This window comes from Danio rerio, chromosome 19 (assembly GCF_049306965.1).
Source record: "Danio rerio strain Tuebingen ecotype United States chromosome 19, GRCz12tu, whole genome shotgun sequence".
Classification (NCBI taxonomy): Eukaryota; Metazoa; Chordata; class Actinopteri; order Cypriniformes; family Danionidae; genus Danio; species Danio rerio.
This window is the reverse complement of record NC_133194.1, coordinates 37,673,511-37,689,623: the sequence shown is the minus strand read 5'-3', so window position 1 is coordinate 37,689,623 and position 16,113 is coordinate 37,673,511. Positions and strand designations below refer to the sequence as shown.

Sequence of the window (16,113 nt, the reverse complement as noted above, 5' to 3'; positions counted from 1 at the left end):
AAATATTAAATACAAATTTTAAAAAGAGGAAAAGTCAAGAGAAGCAAAAAAAATTGAAGAATTTTGTTGAAATTTTGTAGGTTGTAATTTATTTTTGGAAATATTTAGCTTGAATTTAATTGTATTGTTTTTCATTTTCTAAATATGTTTGGTGACTAAAACATTATTTTAATAACTATATCTGTTAAATTAATCTGTTGTGTTTAAATGCACCATATAGATTGCATATATTCACTGAGAAATAGATAAAAATATTCATTTTCAAAATGGGGTGTACTCAATTCTGAGCACTGTATGTTAAACATAAGAGAGAGAGAGAGAGAGAGAGAGAGAGAGAGAGAGAGAGAGAGAGAGAGAGAGAGAGAGAGAGTGTGTGTGTGTGTGTGTGTGTTGTGTGTGTGTGTGTGTGTGTGTGTGTGTGTGTGCACGTGCATGCGTGTGTGTGTGTGTGTGTTATATATTCAAATTTATTTTATTTCTCTGGCGGCAAAGCTGATTTATTTAAATTTGATGCTCAAGAAACAATATTATTTTCATGATCAGTATAAGGAAAATGCAGTGCATTTGGATTGTTTCATGAACAGTTGTGTAAAAGAACAGCATTTACAGTATGTAAAATAACCTTTATATTTATTATTGTCTTCAATGCATTTTGCTTGATTATGTACTCAGAATATTTTTTTCACATATTAAAATAAATGTTTATAGTTGGCATCGGCACTCAAAAATGGTACTGATTGTGGCATTGTGTAAACGAATGGCAAAAAAACACATACATTTGTGAGTTTATCTAAAAACTGTGTATTTATTTCATAATAAATATTATTATTTCATCCTACTCCAAACAATAATCAGTGTATAAAATGTAAATCTACCTAAAATGCAGATGTCTCTTTTCAACAAAATCTCACATTCAACCATTTGAATAAGCATGTAGTCTAGCAGCTGTTTCTGTGCTAACTCAGTTTTCATTCATTAGAGCACTGTGCTCACAAGGAGCTCAAATTTAATATCAGGCTAATTGGATAAAGTGGGCTGGCTGAAGGGGAGATCACTGCATGGATTATACAAAGATGATACCAGAGCCTGCTCGTTTTTCCGATTCCCATGTTCAGTTTGAATTAGGGCTACACAATATTGGAAAAATCTGCCATTGCGATTTTTCTGCAATATATATTCCAATAAGACTACAGTTTCACCAGCTGGCTTGAATAGCTCTATTTGGAAAGAAACCATAAATAAGGATTAATTGGGGTGAATTTATAAGGCTGTGACTCATGTATTAAACATAATAAACAATTTGCGAGCAAAATAATTACAATACAAAAGTAAAATAATCAGTGCGGAATGGTTTTCCGGAGAGTCAATCAGTATTCAGGTATAGGGATGCAACGATTTACCGGTTTCAATATTAACCGCCCTTTAATTCGTCACGATTTATTAATTGTAAAGGCTTCTCAACACTGTTTTTCTTCACGGAACAAAACTGCTGCAACTCAACTGTGCACTAGTTTGTCAATGTAACGGACACTAGATTAACTATGACTGAGGCTATTAACTAAGGCAAGCTCGTGCAAGTTCATTATTTCCACTGGAGGGACGTGCACACGACGCAGTGCGCTCACGCTTTTCAGGTGCACATCGTTGGGATGACTGGGGGCTTTTGTGGCTGAAGTCTGAGGAAGAAACAGTACATGAAAAGTATACAGATTTGCAAACACACTTAGAGTTATTAATAATGGCGCCGATAAGAGCGATCCTGTAGTGAATGTTAATCCACCAGCTGAGATCAATGCAAATGTCAGCTAAATGTAAAATCTAAAACTGTTCACATCATCGCCAAAGATGCTCGCCTTTACCAAGTTTAAACCGAAACTGCGGCTCATGACAACAGTTTTGCGCTGGTGGTCATTGCGAGAATCCTGCACTGCCCTGCCTATATGGGCCAGCTGACTCGCTGGCTTTTTTTCACAAACACAAAGAGATAAAAATCAGAGCTTATCGAGACTGAGCATTTACACCAAATCAAAACCAAAACAACAAGACATGCATATAAAACAATAGTGCAAAATAAACAATTCTGACTGCAATACTTCATTTTTTGATGCAAACCATAGATTTATTTTTCATAAAGTAACAGTGGGACTTTTTATAGCAGATAACTCACATTCAAGGCAGAATGATAATGAGAAATGGTGTTCATTCATTGTTAGTAATAATGTCATCTTTGTCATCATTAATATTTTATAATTATTAGACATTCATTTTGGAATTATTGAGCAAATATCAACAAGTCATCACAGCATTAATTAGATAGTTGTTTCTGTCTTTTGTTAGTCCTAATTGATGTTGTTTTCAAATAAAACAAATCCCTTAATATACAAGTTGCAGTGAGTGGTGCTTATTTATTTTTGGTGGGTGCTCCTACATTTTTTCTGGTGCTCCTAAATTTTTGAAGTTGGGAGCACCAGCATTTTCAAGCCCTGCATTCGACAAATACTGTTTTTTAGTATGTATTTGTATTTTTATTTATGTATTGTTCTGTCATTTATTTACAGTGTAAAATTATTTTTGTTTGAATATCAAAACATTTACTTATTTTTAAGCACAAAGAGAGAAATTTACTATTGTTTTTTTTTATTATTATTCTGTGCTGTATTAATTAGTTACTGAGCAGCAATAATTAACACTGTAAAATGTAAGGAGTTTTCATCTTATTTTCTAAAGTAGTGGGGTTTGAAATTAATGAATGCTTAATTATCGTGATAACCGTGAAACCGTGATTATTTTTCAGACTATAATCATACAACCAAATTCTATAATGGCTGCATCCCTATTCAGGTATAGAAATTGAATAATGAAATTTAAAATAACACTGTACAGTCAATTCAGTAAAATAATTACTCATACACATGTAAAGGATAATATTTCACTTTGGTATGGTTATACTTTGCTATGACTCCACAAGTCTTATGTATTCTCAACTCTTGTGCTGATATCAGTTATAATCCCAACTCAGCATTGCATATCCTGCGATGTGACTATTGCAGACACACACATCAATATCAATGCTGAAACGATATGTTGTGCAGCCCTAGTTTGAAACCGAGAACGTCATCCTCGTTTCCCAGAATCTCGTAGATTGAGCTTGTTGTTCATGTGGAGAGACAAATAGAGAAAAACAAAAGTGGCAAGTGAGGGAGGGAGTGAGAGGAGGAGATGAAGAAGAAGAGGACACAAGCTGTGCCAGCCTCCGAGTGCCACCGTGAAGAGAGATAGAGAGTGAGTGAGTAACACAAATGTAAAAAAGACTTAAAAATAAAACACTAAACCAAAAGAGAGCTCATGGAGGAGGAGGGAGTACTATGCGACCGGACTTGATGAGAGATTAGACGTGATAACCACAAAGAGAGAGAGAGAGCGAGAGAGGAAGGATAAGCACTCTGTGTGGCATTAGCAGTGTAAGCTCTGCCTGGTATTTATAGTTCAGAGGGCCGCAGGAGGAGAGAGCAGCCGAACAATTGCGTCTCCAAAAAAAATCAGAAGAATAGAGAATCTGAAAGAGCAAGAGACTATAAGATGATGTAAATGACCTTCACTGGAAGCTGGATCTGCAGAAGAGCCTCGTACTGTCTTGTGTTGGCATTAATGCACGTTTGTGACTGGACCAGGCATTCTCTTCACTCAGGATAATCAAAGTCTTGCCTACTTCGCCTCCAGCAGGGATTTAAAGACGTGTTTAACTGGGACGCCGCTCGGAGATCAAATGACAGATCCCTTCTGACTGCAGACTCGCTGTGGCTCTGTGTTTTGGTCGCAGCTTTATGAGATCACGCAGGCATCGCGGTAGTTACTTCACCGGCTGTTTTGCTGACTCACGGTTTTGGGATCTCAGCAGGAGGACTGTGATGTCGTGACTGTGATGTATGGAGATTGAACTACCTGGCTATGTGGGCTGCATGATTTTTGATGTTTGGAATTGCTACGATGCAAAGGCTTAATGATTATTTTTAAAAATCTGAATGTTTTAGAGAGACATTTCTTATTGTTTTAAGCTTTGGTAATGCAGTAGATGCAAAGTAAATGTAATTATAATTTAGATTTCTGATTATATTCAGCTTTTATCACAATATATACAGTAGTTTCATGATATTGAGCTAAGCTGCAATAAGATTTCTTTAACATGTATAACAAAAAAAAATACTAATATCAACACAGAGCGAAAAAGGCAGATTTATTACTGATAATATTAGTAATATTACATTAGTAATTGAATTTTAATTTGTTTTTAACTAATTATTTAAGTGGTTATCTAATTATTGTACCTCTAAAAACACATTATTAGGCATGAACTAAGAAATTGACATCAGTTAAGAAGATTAATAAAAGCTTTTGTAGTTTTCATTGTGAGTGTAGTCACAGATCTCAGCATATATCAGCACACCCCTAACAAATGTCTCTTTTAAATTCATTTTATTAATAGGAAGCTATACAATGTTACATTTGTGCAGATACAGATTAGTCAGTAACGAAGCCAAATCTGGAGCTTATCTAACAAAATAGCTTACGGTAACAGTTCAAAAACTAGTGCAGCCAAATTTTTATGTTATAGAAAAAATATTAAATACAAAAAAAAAAAAAAAAAAATTTTATTTAGTTGAACTTTTGTAGGTTGTAATTTTTATTTTTATTTTTTTGCAATAATTTGCTTGATTTTAATTGTATTATCTTTCAATTTCTAAATATGTTTGCTGACTAAAATATTAATTTAATAAATACATCTGGTTAACAAATCTGTTTTAACCAAAATACACTGCTTATATTCACTGAGAAAGGGATACAAATATTTATTTCCATAATGGTGTATACTCAGTTTTGCTGAGCACTAACAAAAAACACTTAATGTCAACAGAGAGAAAAAGGCTATTTTATTACGGTTACTGTTAATATTAGTAACTATAAATTAATTTACAACTGAATTGTATTAGTTATTAACTTATTTAAATAAAATAATTATGATTTCAGATTACAACTACAGTTTTAACACATTCTTAGACATTAACTGAGAAATTGACCTCAGTTTTTTTCAGTAACTTTTATAGTTTTCATGGTGAGTTTATTAATTAACTAATGTTACCTATTGAAGCCTTATTGCAGCGTTAACAAACAATAGTCTTATAAATAGTCATAATTTACAAATGACATTTCAGCTCGTAGCAGGCCAGATTAATGTCAAAATATTCATGTTTGAACATAAAGGTTTACAATTAAATCTGAATTATGAACACAATTGCAAACTTATTGTAAATATTCTTAAAAAGCACTCTTAAATTTTCAATTAAATAATTATTTGTTGCATTTTGCTGATGATATCAGTATCGCCACGTCTATTCTGATGAAATTTCTCACTTGTAAACAATCCTGATTAATAATAACCATTACAAACGTGGTGCACAATATTCACGAGTAACAGTTCACACATTATCATGCAGCCCTAGGCTTCTCCATTACCCATTCATCCCAAAAAGCCCTCTGGATTTCCTCACTCTCATTTTCACTTTCATTCCTTTTGTCCTCGGCTCCGTTGTACACACTATCAGTGACCTGCTTGAGCAAGAATGATGACGTAACAGCTCTTCATTTGCTTGTTTGTTGCTCAATTGGACCAGACCAGCTCGCGTCACAAGACTTTTTATGACACAGACCTTTGAATTCACTTACATGATCTAGTTCCCTGGAGTTACTTTGCATTTCAGACGGTTTGCACCAAAGTGTGCAGATGACATCATCCTGGAGGGACGTTTACTGTTATGGAGCTTTCTATCAACATTTAGAGAAGCCGTGTAAAGAGTCTCTTGGATATTGATTGCTGCACAAAAGCCTCTTCGCTCGGACTCTGAAAGCTGACTGTGGATTGTGAAAGAGGTGAAGAAGACGGCACTTTTCAGTTCGTTTACGACAGATCTCAAGCCTCAGAGAGCGAGAGTGGCAGTGGTTTGAGGGAGGAGGGGAGAATCAGTCCTTATTAGTTGCGAAGGAGGAGCTCTTGTAGAGTTTGACAAGCACGTGTGAGCCAGGCTGCTCGCTCAGGCTGAGCTTTGATATGGCAGCAGACAGGAAGACCGGCCAACGGAGGTAGAACGTGGGAGCTTTAGATAGAAAAGGCTAAATATCTATGCCTGCTTCTTCAAGCGTGGACTTGCTTTTCAACTCTCAAGGGATTTCCGATTCCTGCTGGAGTGGGGTTGTATTTTAAGGTGTGAAACGGCACACTCAATAGACATGTCGAAGGAAAGGTAGATCGTTTTGGAGCTGACGGAATAAGCGGTGGACAGAATGTGGCCTGAGTATTGCACCGAGCGGAGCCTGAATGCTCATCTGCACGCACTCATGTGCTGCGCAGGTCAGTTTCTATTTGTGTTGCTGTTTGTGTGTGTGTGTCGTCATAAGAGTCACATGGCCACAGTGATTTGTGTGTCAGCGGATGTGCTCTATGCTGATTTGTTGTGTGTCCACTAATGGCGAGAAGCTATATCAGCGAGTCCACGTGGATGTGTTTGAACATGACGGGGTGAGTTTCTGTTGCATGTTTGCTCAGCACAGGACAGGGTGTGTGAAACACCACATACTGACTCCCTGTACTGAGAAACAAGAAAATGTGCATCATTGTGACAATCAGAAAGTCAATCCTTTAACGGAAAATCCACTTGTTTTTGGAAAGAGGTTCATTTTTCAACTGTCCTGGAGTTATAGTAAACATTTGAGTTTTTCCATTGTTTTAATCCATTCAGCTGATCTCTGGATCTGGAAGGAGAAATTTAGCTTAGCTTAGCATAAGTCATTGAATCAGATTGGACCATTAGCATCTCGCTTTCATTCGCCATGGCATGGAAGCAAAGTACCTTGATTGTTGTGCTGGAATTTAAGCTGACTTAGTCATCATATTTTACTTTAGATTGTAGTTGTGTTGTCCTGAGGATGTTATTATTTATTTGGTGATTGGATTCACTGATCTGTATAGTTTTTGAACTACGTATATATACATACACACATACGTCGTATACCACTCCACTCCCCCCTATTTTTTCTTTCTTTTTTTTTTATTGTTTTATTATGTTATGTTATGTTTTTTGGATGTTGTGTAATTTGTTTTGTTTTGTCTTTTGGTGTTATTATTATGTTATTGTGATTAATTGTGGGACCCCCTTGAAAATGAGATGGTACATGAATAAATATCATGAAATATCATCATGAATGAGAGTAGCCATGTTAATCTATAAAATATTGTGATATAAAAGGATATTATTGAAATTTGAGCGAGATGCTAATGGTCTGATCGAATTCGATGATCTATGTTAAGCTAAGCTAATATGTTTCCCCTGATTCTGAGATCAGATGAATGGATACTAAAATGGTAAAAGTCAATTGTGTAACTGTAGAAAAGCTGTAGGTAACACTTTATTTTGATGGTCATTTGAGTATTAGTAGATTGTCTGCTTAATATCTGTTGATACTGCTCCTTCAACAGGCGTTTAACTGACTATTAGAAACTTTAGAAGTACATGTCAACTTGAACTAATTCAAACCCTAACCGCAATCTAGCAGTCTACTTATAATCAAATGAGAATTAGTTGGCATGTAGATGCAATGTAACTTAAATTTAACAATCAAACCATCAAAATAAAGTGTGACCAAGCGGTAAAATGAGCCTGAAAAACAAAGTAGCATGTTCCTTTAAGAAGAAACTTTACGTTTATGCTGAATTTCCTCGAAAAAATTATTTTGCAACATTGCGTGCATTTTCTTGAATGCGAGCCAAAATTTAACAAAAGTGGGTGAGTCATTAATGTTGAAAGGCAAAAAGGTATTTTCTGTACTCATTAAGCTATGAAGTGTTCAAACATCAGACGCTGGATTCAGCATACTGTTTTCTCTGCATGATAGTACAGAGAATATGCTGTGATTTCATATTTTTTTCTTATAGAAAGTTTGAAAATATTGTAACGTATAAACATGCTCAATGGTCAAGCATGAGATTTCCCATTTTGGTGGTTTTGTCAAATTAAATGTACAAAAGGAATTTTATGCATAGGAAAAGAAAGTATATTAAATCAGGAAAAGTGTTTAATGTTTAATATTGCTTTTCATGAAAGTAAAATAGTGCAATTTGCAAAAATGTAACAACACGCTCTCACTTGTACTTTAAAATAGTCCAAATAATAAGTCATAGTATTTTTAATAATTTCAGTTAAAAAAAAACTGCTTCTTGCTTATAACCTAATTGATATTTTGTGCAATTACAGTGAACCAGAAATCTATTTTTTCATTTTAATATGTTGATTGATTCTTTTTTTAAATATGCCTGACAAGGTCTTATGGTATGTAAACTGTTGTCATAAATCATGGTCAAATTGTCAGATAGCCTTTTTTTCTTAGAATAAAATTAAAATTTTATATATATATATATATATATATATATATATATATATATATATATATATATATATATATATATATATATATATATATATATATATATATATATAAGGGGTGGATGGTACACCGGTGTCATAGTCATTACCGGTGTGATATTGCACCACAAAATGGATTTTCTAATACTGTCAATAACGTAATAAATCAATTATATGCGCCAGAAATTTAAGCTATGTGACCTCATAATATATTTGGGAGCATTTGTGCGACTGCATATAATGGTTGTAATGCAACCTGTTTTGATTTTTGTCTAAAAACGTGCTGAATCGCTCTTCCCTGGCGCTATATTGGTTTATATTAGCTGTCAATCACTGAAGGCTTTCCACTGTCAGATGACAGGGAGCTTTTGTGACCGCCGGGATTGCAAGCGGCTGAAGAGTAAAAAGTACACAGGTTTCCAAACCCCACCTAGTTATAACAATAATAATAATAATAATAATAATAATAATAATAAAAGCGCAGATGAGATGTGGTGAATACTGATCCGCCAGCTGAGACCAATCAATTGTTTTCGGAGAGGGTGCCTGAATGTCAATGTGTTGCATTCACTGCGTTTTCAGCGCAAATGTTCGCTAAATGTAAAATCTAAAACTGTACACATCATCGCTAAAGATGCTCACCTTTACTAAGTTTACACTGAAACTGCGGCTCATTAAAAAGAGCGGTATTGCGCCGGTGGTCATCGCGAGAATCCTGCTCATATATTGGTCTGGCTGACTCGCCTGCTTTATTCCACAAACACAGAAAAATGAAGATCAGCTCATAACAAGACCGAGCATTTTTAATGACACAAACCAAAAACGAAACCTTTAAAGAGTGGCAGAAGTCAGACTTTTCTTACTTTCTTTTGTCATTCTTTCTTGAGATGTATATTATTTTGCTATTTTGTTACTGATGACTGTTTTGCAGCTTTCAGTATTGAATTGAATGATTTATTATAGTCTTTCATTTGTTTTGTAGCAGAAATATTATTTATTAAATTGACATGCGGATAAAAACAATAGTGCAAAATCAATATTTCTTACTGTAATGCTCCATTTTTGTTTGATGCAAACCATAAATTTATTTTTCATAAAGTAACAGACTTTATAGCAGATAACTCACATTCAAGCTAATTCAAGGCAGCATCATAATTGGAAATGTAATTCATTGTTACTATTATTGTCATTTTCATCATCAATAATATTTTGTAATTATTAGACATACATTTTGGAATTATTGCACACAAATAATAATGTCATCTCAGCATTAGTTGGATAGTTGTTTCTGGTTTTTGGGAGCACTGGTGCTACTAAGTAAAAAAGTTAATTTCGAGCCCTGTTACTATATATCTTGTTGTAAATAAAAAAGTAAACATATTCGTATCAGCTTTGCCAATGGTAGGTAAAAGGGGAGTGGCCATTAAACAACTAGTGAAACATCGTGATGAAATGTCAGGCCTGTAGCCTATACTATCTGAAAAGAGATGAGTGGAGTGTCAGAACCAGACGGAGAGACAGAGGCCACTGTAGAGGAAACTGCAGCAGGGCATTGACATGGAGCTAGATGGCTACCTGCTGATGGTAACGGCTGACAGTGACTCTGATCCACTGGAGTGGTGGCGTCTCCAATGTTCCCTCTTCCCGCGCATTAGCCACCTGGCTAAAAAATCACAGCCACAAGCTCACCCTCCTAGCGTGCATTCAGCACTGGGGGCAATATTGTAACAAGCTGCAGGGCATCACTGAAGCCAGAAAATGTTGACAGGCTGGTGTTCCTGGCAAAGTCAAAGTCAAACTTGAATGTCTAGTTTCATCAGAGTTCAGATGAAGAGAGAGTTAGTTTTTGTGAAAAGTACACATTATAACACTGTTCTTGTGTTGTTACACTGCTCATTTTTGTTTTGTTGTACACTGTTAAATAAGATCTTTAGGGTATTTGCAAAATAAATATGTTGAGAATGCAAAATACTCTCCCATGTCCCTTTTTGATAAAGATACCTACTATTTACTTATTATAGTTTTAAAAATATTAACTTTATTCACATACTGAAGGGACAGGACAGGCTACTCCTCCCAAAATGTACCAAAAAAAAAAAAAAGAAGCTTATTATACTGTGATATTATACCATCACCGTTAAAGAGAAATACCATGATATAAATTTTAGGTCATATTGCCCACCCCTTTATATATATATATATATATATATATATATATATATATATATATATATATATATATATATATATATATATATATATATATATATATATATATATATATTTTAAAGTCGAATGCTGACAATATGCATTTCCTAGACAAAATTAAACAATACATACTATTTAGAACTATTTTCCATTTTGTATATTTACATAGAGAGCCCTTGTAAATGCATAGAGACCCCTTTCTGATTGTGAATCAGTTTGGGTGTAGTGTATGATATAATTATGTATGGCCTATATAAATCCACATTACTTACTCACATATTTTTATAAAACAGTAGAGTACCAAACTGAATTTTCTTGATGCAAATTTGCATTATTCTAGCCTTCAGATAATGGTGTGATTAAATGCTATATATTTAAGTCGCATTGAATAATGCATTGTCACATTTACGTACGGTATTGTTCAGGTTTTTTTATTTTTACTCTGATTACTCGTTGTTTTACATTTATGGAGTCTTTACACACATTTCTATATTTCCTTCTTTCAGATGTGGCTCGTGCATGTTTTAAGTGTCCATTTTAAAATCTAATCAATTCTAATCAAATTTGTTTCTATTTTACAGTTGAAGTCAGAATTATTAGCCCCACTGAATTATTATCCTCCCTGAATCATTTAATTTTAATTAATTTCTGTTTAACGGAAAGAAGATTTTTTCATTTTTTCACATTTCTTGACATAATAGTTTTAATTACTCATTTCTAATAACTTATTTATTTTCTCTTTGACATGATGACAGTAAATAATATTTCACTAGAAATTTTTCAAGACACTTCTATACAGCTTAAAGTGACATTTAAAGGCTTAACTAGGTTAATTAGGTTTACTAAGCAGGTTAGGGTAATTAGGCAAGTTATTGTATATCGATGGCTTGTTCTGTATACTATCGAAAAAAATATATAGCTTAAAGGGACTAATAATTTTGACCTTAAAATGGTGTTTAAAAAATTAAAAAATGCTTTTATTCTAGCCGAAATAAAACAAATAAGACTTTCTCTAGAAGAAAAAAATATTATCAGACACTGTGGAAATTTCCTTACTCTAGTGAACTTCATTTGGGAAATATTTAAAAGAGAAAAAAAATGTAAAGGGGGGCTAATAATTCTGACTTCAACTGTATATGCATTCATGTACAAAACACAGCAATTTTTAGAGTCAGAGTTTCTGTGTGTGCTTATCAGCGTAAGTGGGCTGTCTGCACCACATGGTTGCTTAGTAGTGCTCTCCATAGCAACCACATCAACTCTAGACTCAGTACTAGGCCAAAGAAAGAGGCTGATAAATGTGTAACTCATAAAACAGCAGGACCGTGTGATTAATTTCCATTCTGTGTTTGACTGCGTCACCGCTCTGCAATGTTAAGGATAAGAAACACAACAGCTCACGGTTCAAAGCATCCTACCCATAATTCCTTGTTTGCATTTGTATTTAGACAGTGCTTGCATTCTTGGCATGGGTGTCAGATCAGGACTGTTATCTCAGCATTGATTTTGACCACTTCTAAAGAATTAGATAAGATTGAGGACATCATTTATGAGTGATTTTGTCAGTCTCCTGAATGTTGGAGTAGTTGTGGAGAATATAGGTCAGGTGACAATGTAATGAACCGATTAAGTGGTCTTTTTATAAACTTTCAGCCTAGTTTCTAATTTTACCAAACCTCTGCAAATGAAGCTAATATATTGCTGCTAGTATATCATTTTCCTGCAGTTTGTTTTATATTGTTGAATTTTGGATTTCAGTTTATAACTTGGCTTTCTGAACTGTTTTACTTTATATAAATATTATAATGCTCTGTTTTGTTTGTCATTATTTTATTGTCGTCATAATATTTGAAGCTAAAATAAAAATGCAGAGTAAATTGGGCAAACTGAGCCTTTATCGGGGTGAAAATTATGTATTTTATTTTAAACGCTCACGCTCAATCTGCCCAGTTGGTGGAATGAACTCCCTAACTGCATCAGAACAGCAGTCACTCGCTATTTTCAAGAAACGACTAAAAACTCAACTATTTAGTCTCCACTTCACTTCCTAAGCTGCAATTGCCTCTTTGAATATCACACTAACTGTACAAAAAAAAAAAAAAAAAAAAAAAAAAAACTACTAACACTTCCCTTCTTAGACTTTACAGACCTGAAACTTGCCTTTAGTACTTATTCATTGTTGCTCTTGGTTGTGTAAATTGCTTCCTTGTCCTCATTTGTAAGTCGCTTTGGATAAAAGCGTCTGCTAAATGACTAAATGTAAATGTAAATGTAAATATTTATAAATGATTTTTTAAAGTTAGTGATACATATTTTATTGAATGGTATTTAATTTAGTTTCATTTCATTTTATTGTATTTATTTAATTTTTTATTTAATTTAATTTTAACAAATTTTTATTTTTAAGATCATTTTTATTTTGTTTTATTTTATTTTTAATTTAATTTTTATTTAATTTGATTTTTTAATTTAAGTTCATTTTATTTTATCTACTTTTAGTTTTGATTTTATTTCATTTTATTTTTAAAAACTGTTTTTTAATTAAATTAAAAATGTTTTTATTTTTATTTAAGTTCAGTTTTATTTCATTTAGTTTTAGTTTTATTTTATTTGTTTATTTATTTAAATGTAATTAAATTTAACTTTTATTTTTGAATTTAAGTTAATTTTAATTTAATTTTATTTTTAGTTAAAAAATTATTTTAGCTTTTAATTTAAGTTCTTTTTAATTGTAGTTAATTTAAATGATTTTTTATTTGTTTGTTTATTTTAATTTAATTTAATTTTATTTTATTTTATTTTATTTTATTTTATTTTATTTTTTATTCTATTTATTTAATTTAACTTTTATTTTATTTTATTGCCTTACTATAAATATCATGGCTTTCTTTTAAATGTTTTTGATCATCAATACACTATTAGGAATTTTCTACTTTTAAATTCAGACTGTTTGAATCATGACTGGAGGGATGCTTGAACCACAGAGCCATATGATTGTGCTGTAGTCTTCCTCCTGCGTTACATAATTAACTCAATCTCTCTTCCTCCCCCGTCTTGTCTCTTCCTCTTGTTTTCTGCTGTTTCCTCCTCTCTATCTCTCTCTTCTCAGATGAACGAGACCGGGTGCAAAAGAAAACTTTCACAAAATGGGTCAACAAACATCTCATAAAGGTACAGTCCAACACGCTGGTTATTTTTGTCCTTTCTGCTGCCCTGCATGATGATAAGGCCTGCTGGCTACTTGGCCCCAGTCCCACTAAAGACACAGTGTGTGTGTCACACACACACACACACATCTATACGAACAGCCATTTTTACGGGGGCTTCCCATAGCTGTAAGGATTTTTGTACTGTACATATTGTATATTCTATCCACCTACCCCAACCCTACATCTAAACCCAACCCTCACAGGAAACAATCTGCAATTCTACATTTTCAAAATACTTAATTCTGTGTGATCTATGAGGCGTTTGCTCTTATGGGGACCAAAATATAGCCCCACAAGGTCAAAATTCCTTTAGTGTCATAAGGAATACAAGGTCTCTCTCTCACACACACACACACACACACACACACACACACACACACACACACACACACACACACACACAGATTAGTTTTTGATTTGTATTCTCCACCTTCTTGAAATAGCTGTCTCATGCCCATGTCATTATACACATTTGTGTCCTGAAATATCACAGAAATACATACACACACAACTGTTAGAATTTAATAATTGTATTAATATTAATTATAATACAATTTATTTTATTAAACATGCTATATGTAAGACTACATAATTATGTAGTCTTGCATGTATTCTAATCTAATAAGTATATGGTGAATGTGTAGTTTAATTTTATTCACACACCCACACACAGAAACTCACTTAAGACAGACAGCATTCAAAACTATAATGGGTTTGCATTTATTGATGTAAATTCACGATAAAAGCAGAACATTGTGGCATTCAGAATGCACTCTCCATGTTTTTGATTTTGAGAGCGCGTCTAAAATAACTTAAACAAAACCCAGAGAAGGAAACTTACTGATTTAGAAGAGCTAAATAGGGAGCGAATGTCATGCCTTTGTTTTTAAAAGTCTACATTTTGGTTAGTCTACACTGAAACCCCAGATTTTTCAAATCAAAACTTGAAGTAGTCTAGATGCCAGACATAACTGTTGCAATATTGTACATTTTAAAACAAAAATACAATTGTGTAAATAATGAGAGACTAATCTTCAACCAGAAAATAATTGTTGCTGCTTGTTTAAACTACTTTAAAATGAGCTGAAACGACACAATTCTTGAGATTTTTTTGGGACAACTTAAATGTTTTATGTTCAATATTCCCCTTTCCCCTTCTCCCCGAAGGCCTGCACTCACATTTTACCTTCCGAGCCAGAGCACGCTTGCGTCATCGATGATGCGATTGTTCAGTGGAGATGGCTTTAGTTATATAGTTTTGTATTATTTTTAGTCATTTGGGATGAAGTGACACACAGTCAAATATTTTGCAGAACAGACAACACTTTTTACGCTCATACTGTAAATGATCATAATGTCATCGTGTTGCCAGTATTTGGAGGTTAGCTAAAGGTTGTAGCAGAAGGATTTGCGTCTTTAATAAGCTACGACAGTTCGCATTCATTGAAAAGTAAGAATGATTAATGAATCCCTATGAAACACTCCCTTACAAGGGACGTTGTGTCTTCAGTTTTGAGCTTACGTATGCTTTGCACTCACACAAACGCACCACGCCAAAGCCCAAGCGAACCGCTTTCTGGCCGGCCAACTAAACCACGTCAGGGCCCAATTCGGTGCACTCACACTTGTCAAACAAACCAGTAAACGTGCCAGGGCATGATTCGGATAGCTTAGTGTGAGTGCATTCTTAATCAAATTTTTTTTTTTGGAAAAGATGAAAAAATTGTGTGGAACCCTGCATTTATTTTGAAGTGTTTTCAGTTTTAGGTCACCCATATGAAAAAGATCAATGGTATTTTTTGTAAACATTATAGGGTTTTTGAACCATAGTGGAGTACTTAAATTAATCTGTTGTGGTAATTTTATAGTTGCTGTAGTTATACAACAGCTATAGTAATATAAAACAATTAGCCAATAGCCCCTTTTACACATACAGACCTTTCTGGAAAATTATCAGCAATTTCCCGGAAAGGTCTGTATGTGTGAACAGGCCCTTTTAGAAAATACCGGTGAATTTGTTCCAGCAATTTTCCAGAAAGAGAAGTTGTAACATTACCGGTAATTTCCCGGATTGCTGCTTCGTGTGAACGCAAAAGGAAAATTCCCGGAAAAAGAGTGTGTTCACGCTTAGAATCCTGAGATGTCTACTCCAGCCAATCAGAACATTCCGACACATTCACATCCACACTGTTTATGATAATAAAAGCCTTTGGATATTTTTCCAG

The 16,113-nt window shown here is 33.8% G+C and overlaps 1 protein-coding gene across 25 annotated transcripts in view; it reads left to right on the top strand.

The window, feature by feature from the left end:
- macf1a (microtubule actin crosslinking factor 1a) overlaps window positions 1-16,113 on the top strand; it is a 311,815-nt gene that overhangs the window by 115,581 nt on the left and 180,121 nt on the right. For 21 of the 25 annotated variants that reach the window (XM_073931813.1, XM_068215319.2, XM_068215321.2 and 18 more), the window contains one exon: window positions 13,789-13,850. In XM_073931813.1, coding sequence (XP_073787914.1) covers window positions 13,789-13,850 — 62 coding nt within the window. Of the gene's footprint in view, window positions 1-6,088; window positions 6,404-13,788; window positions 13,851-16,113 lie in introns of those variants that run through there. The other 4 variants (XM_073931817.1, XM_073931808.1, XM_073931815.1 and 1 more) reach the window with 1 other exon arrangement.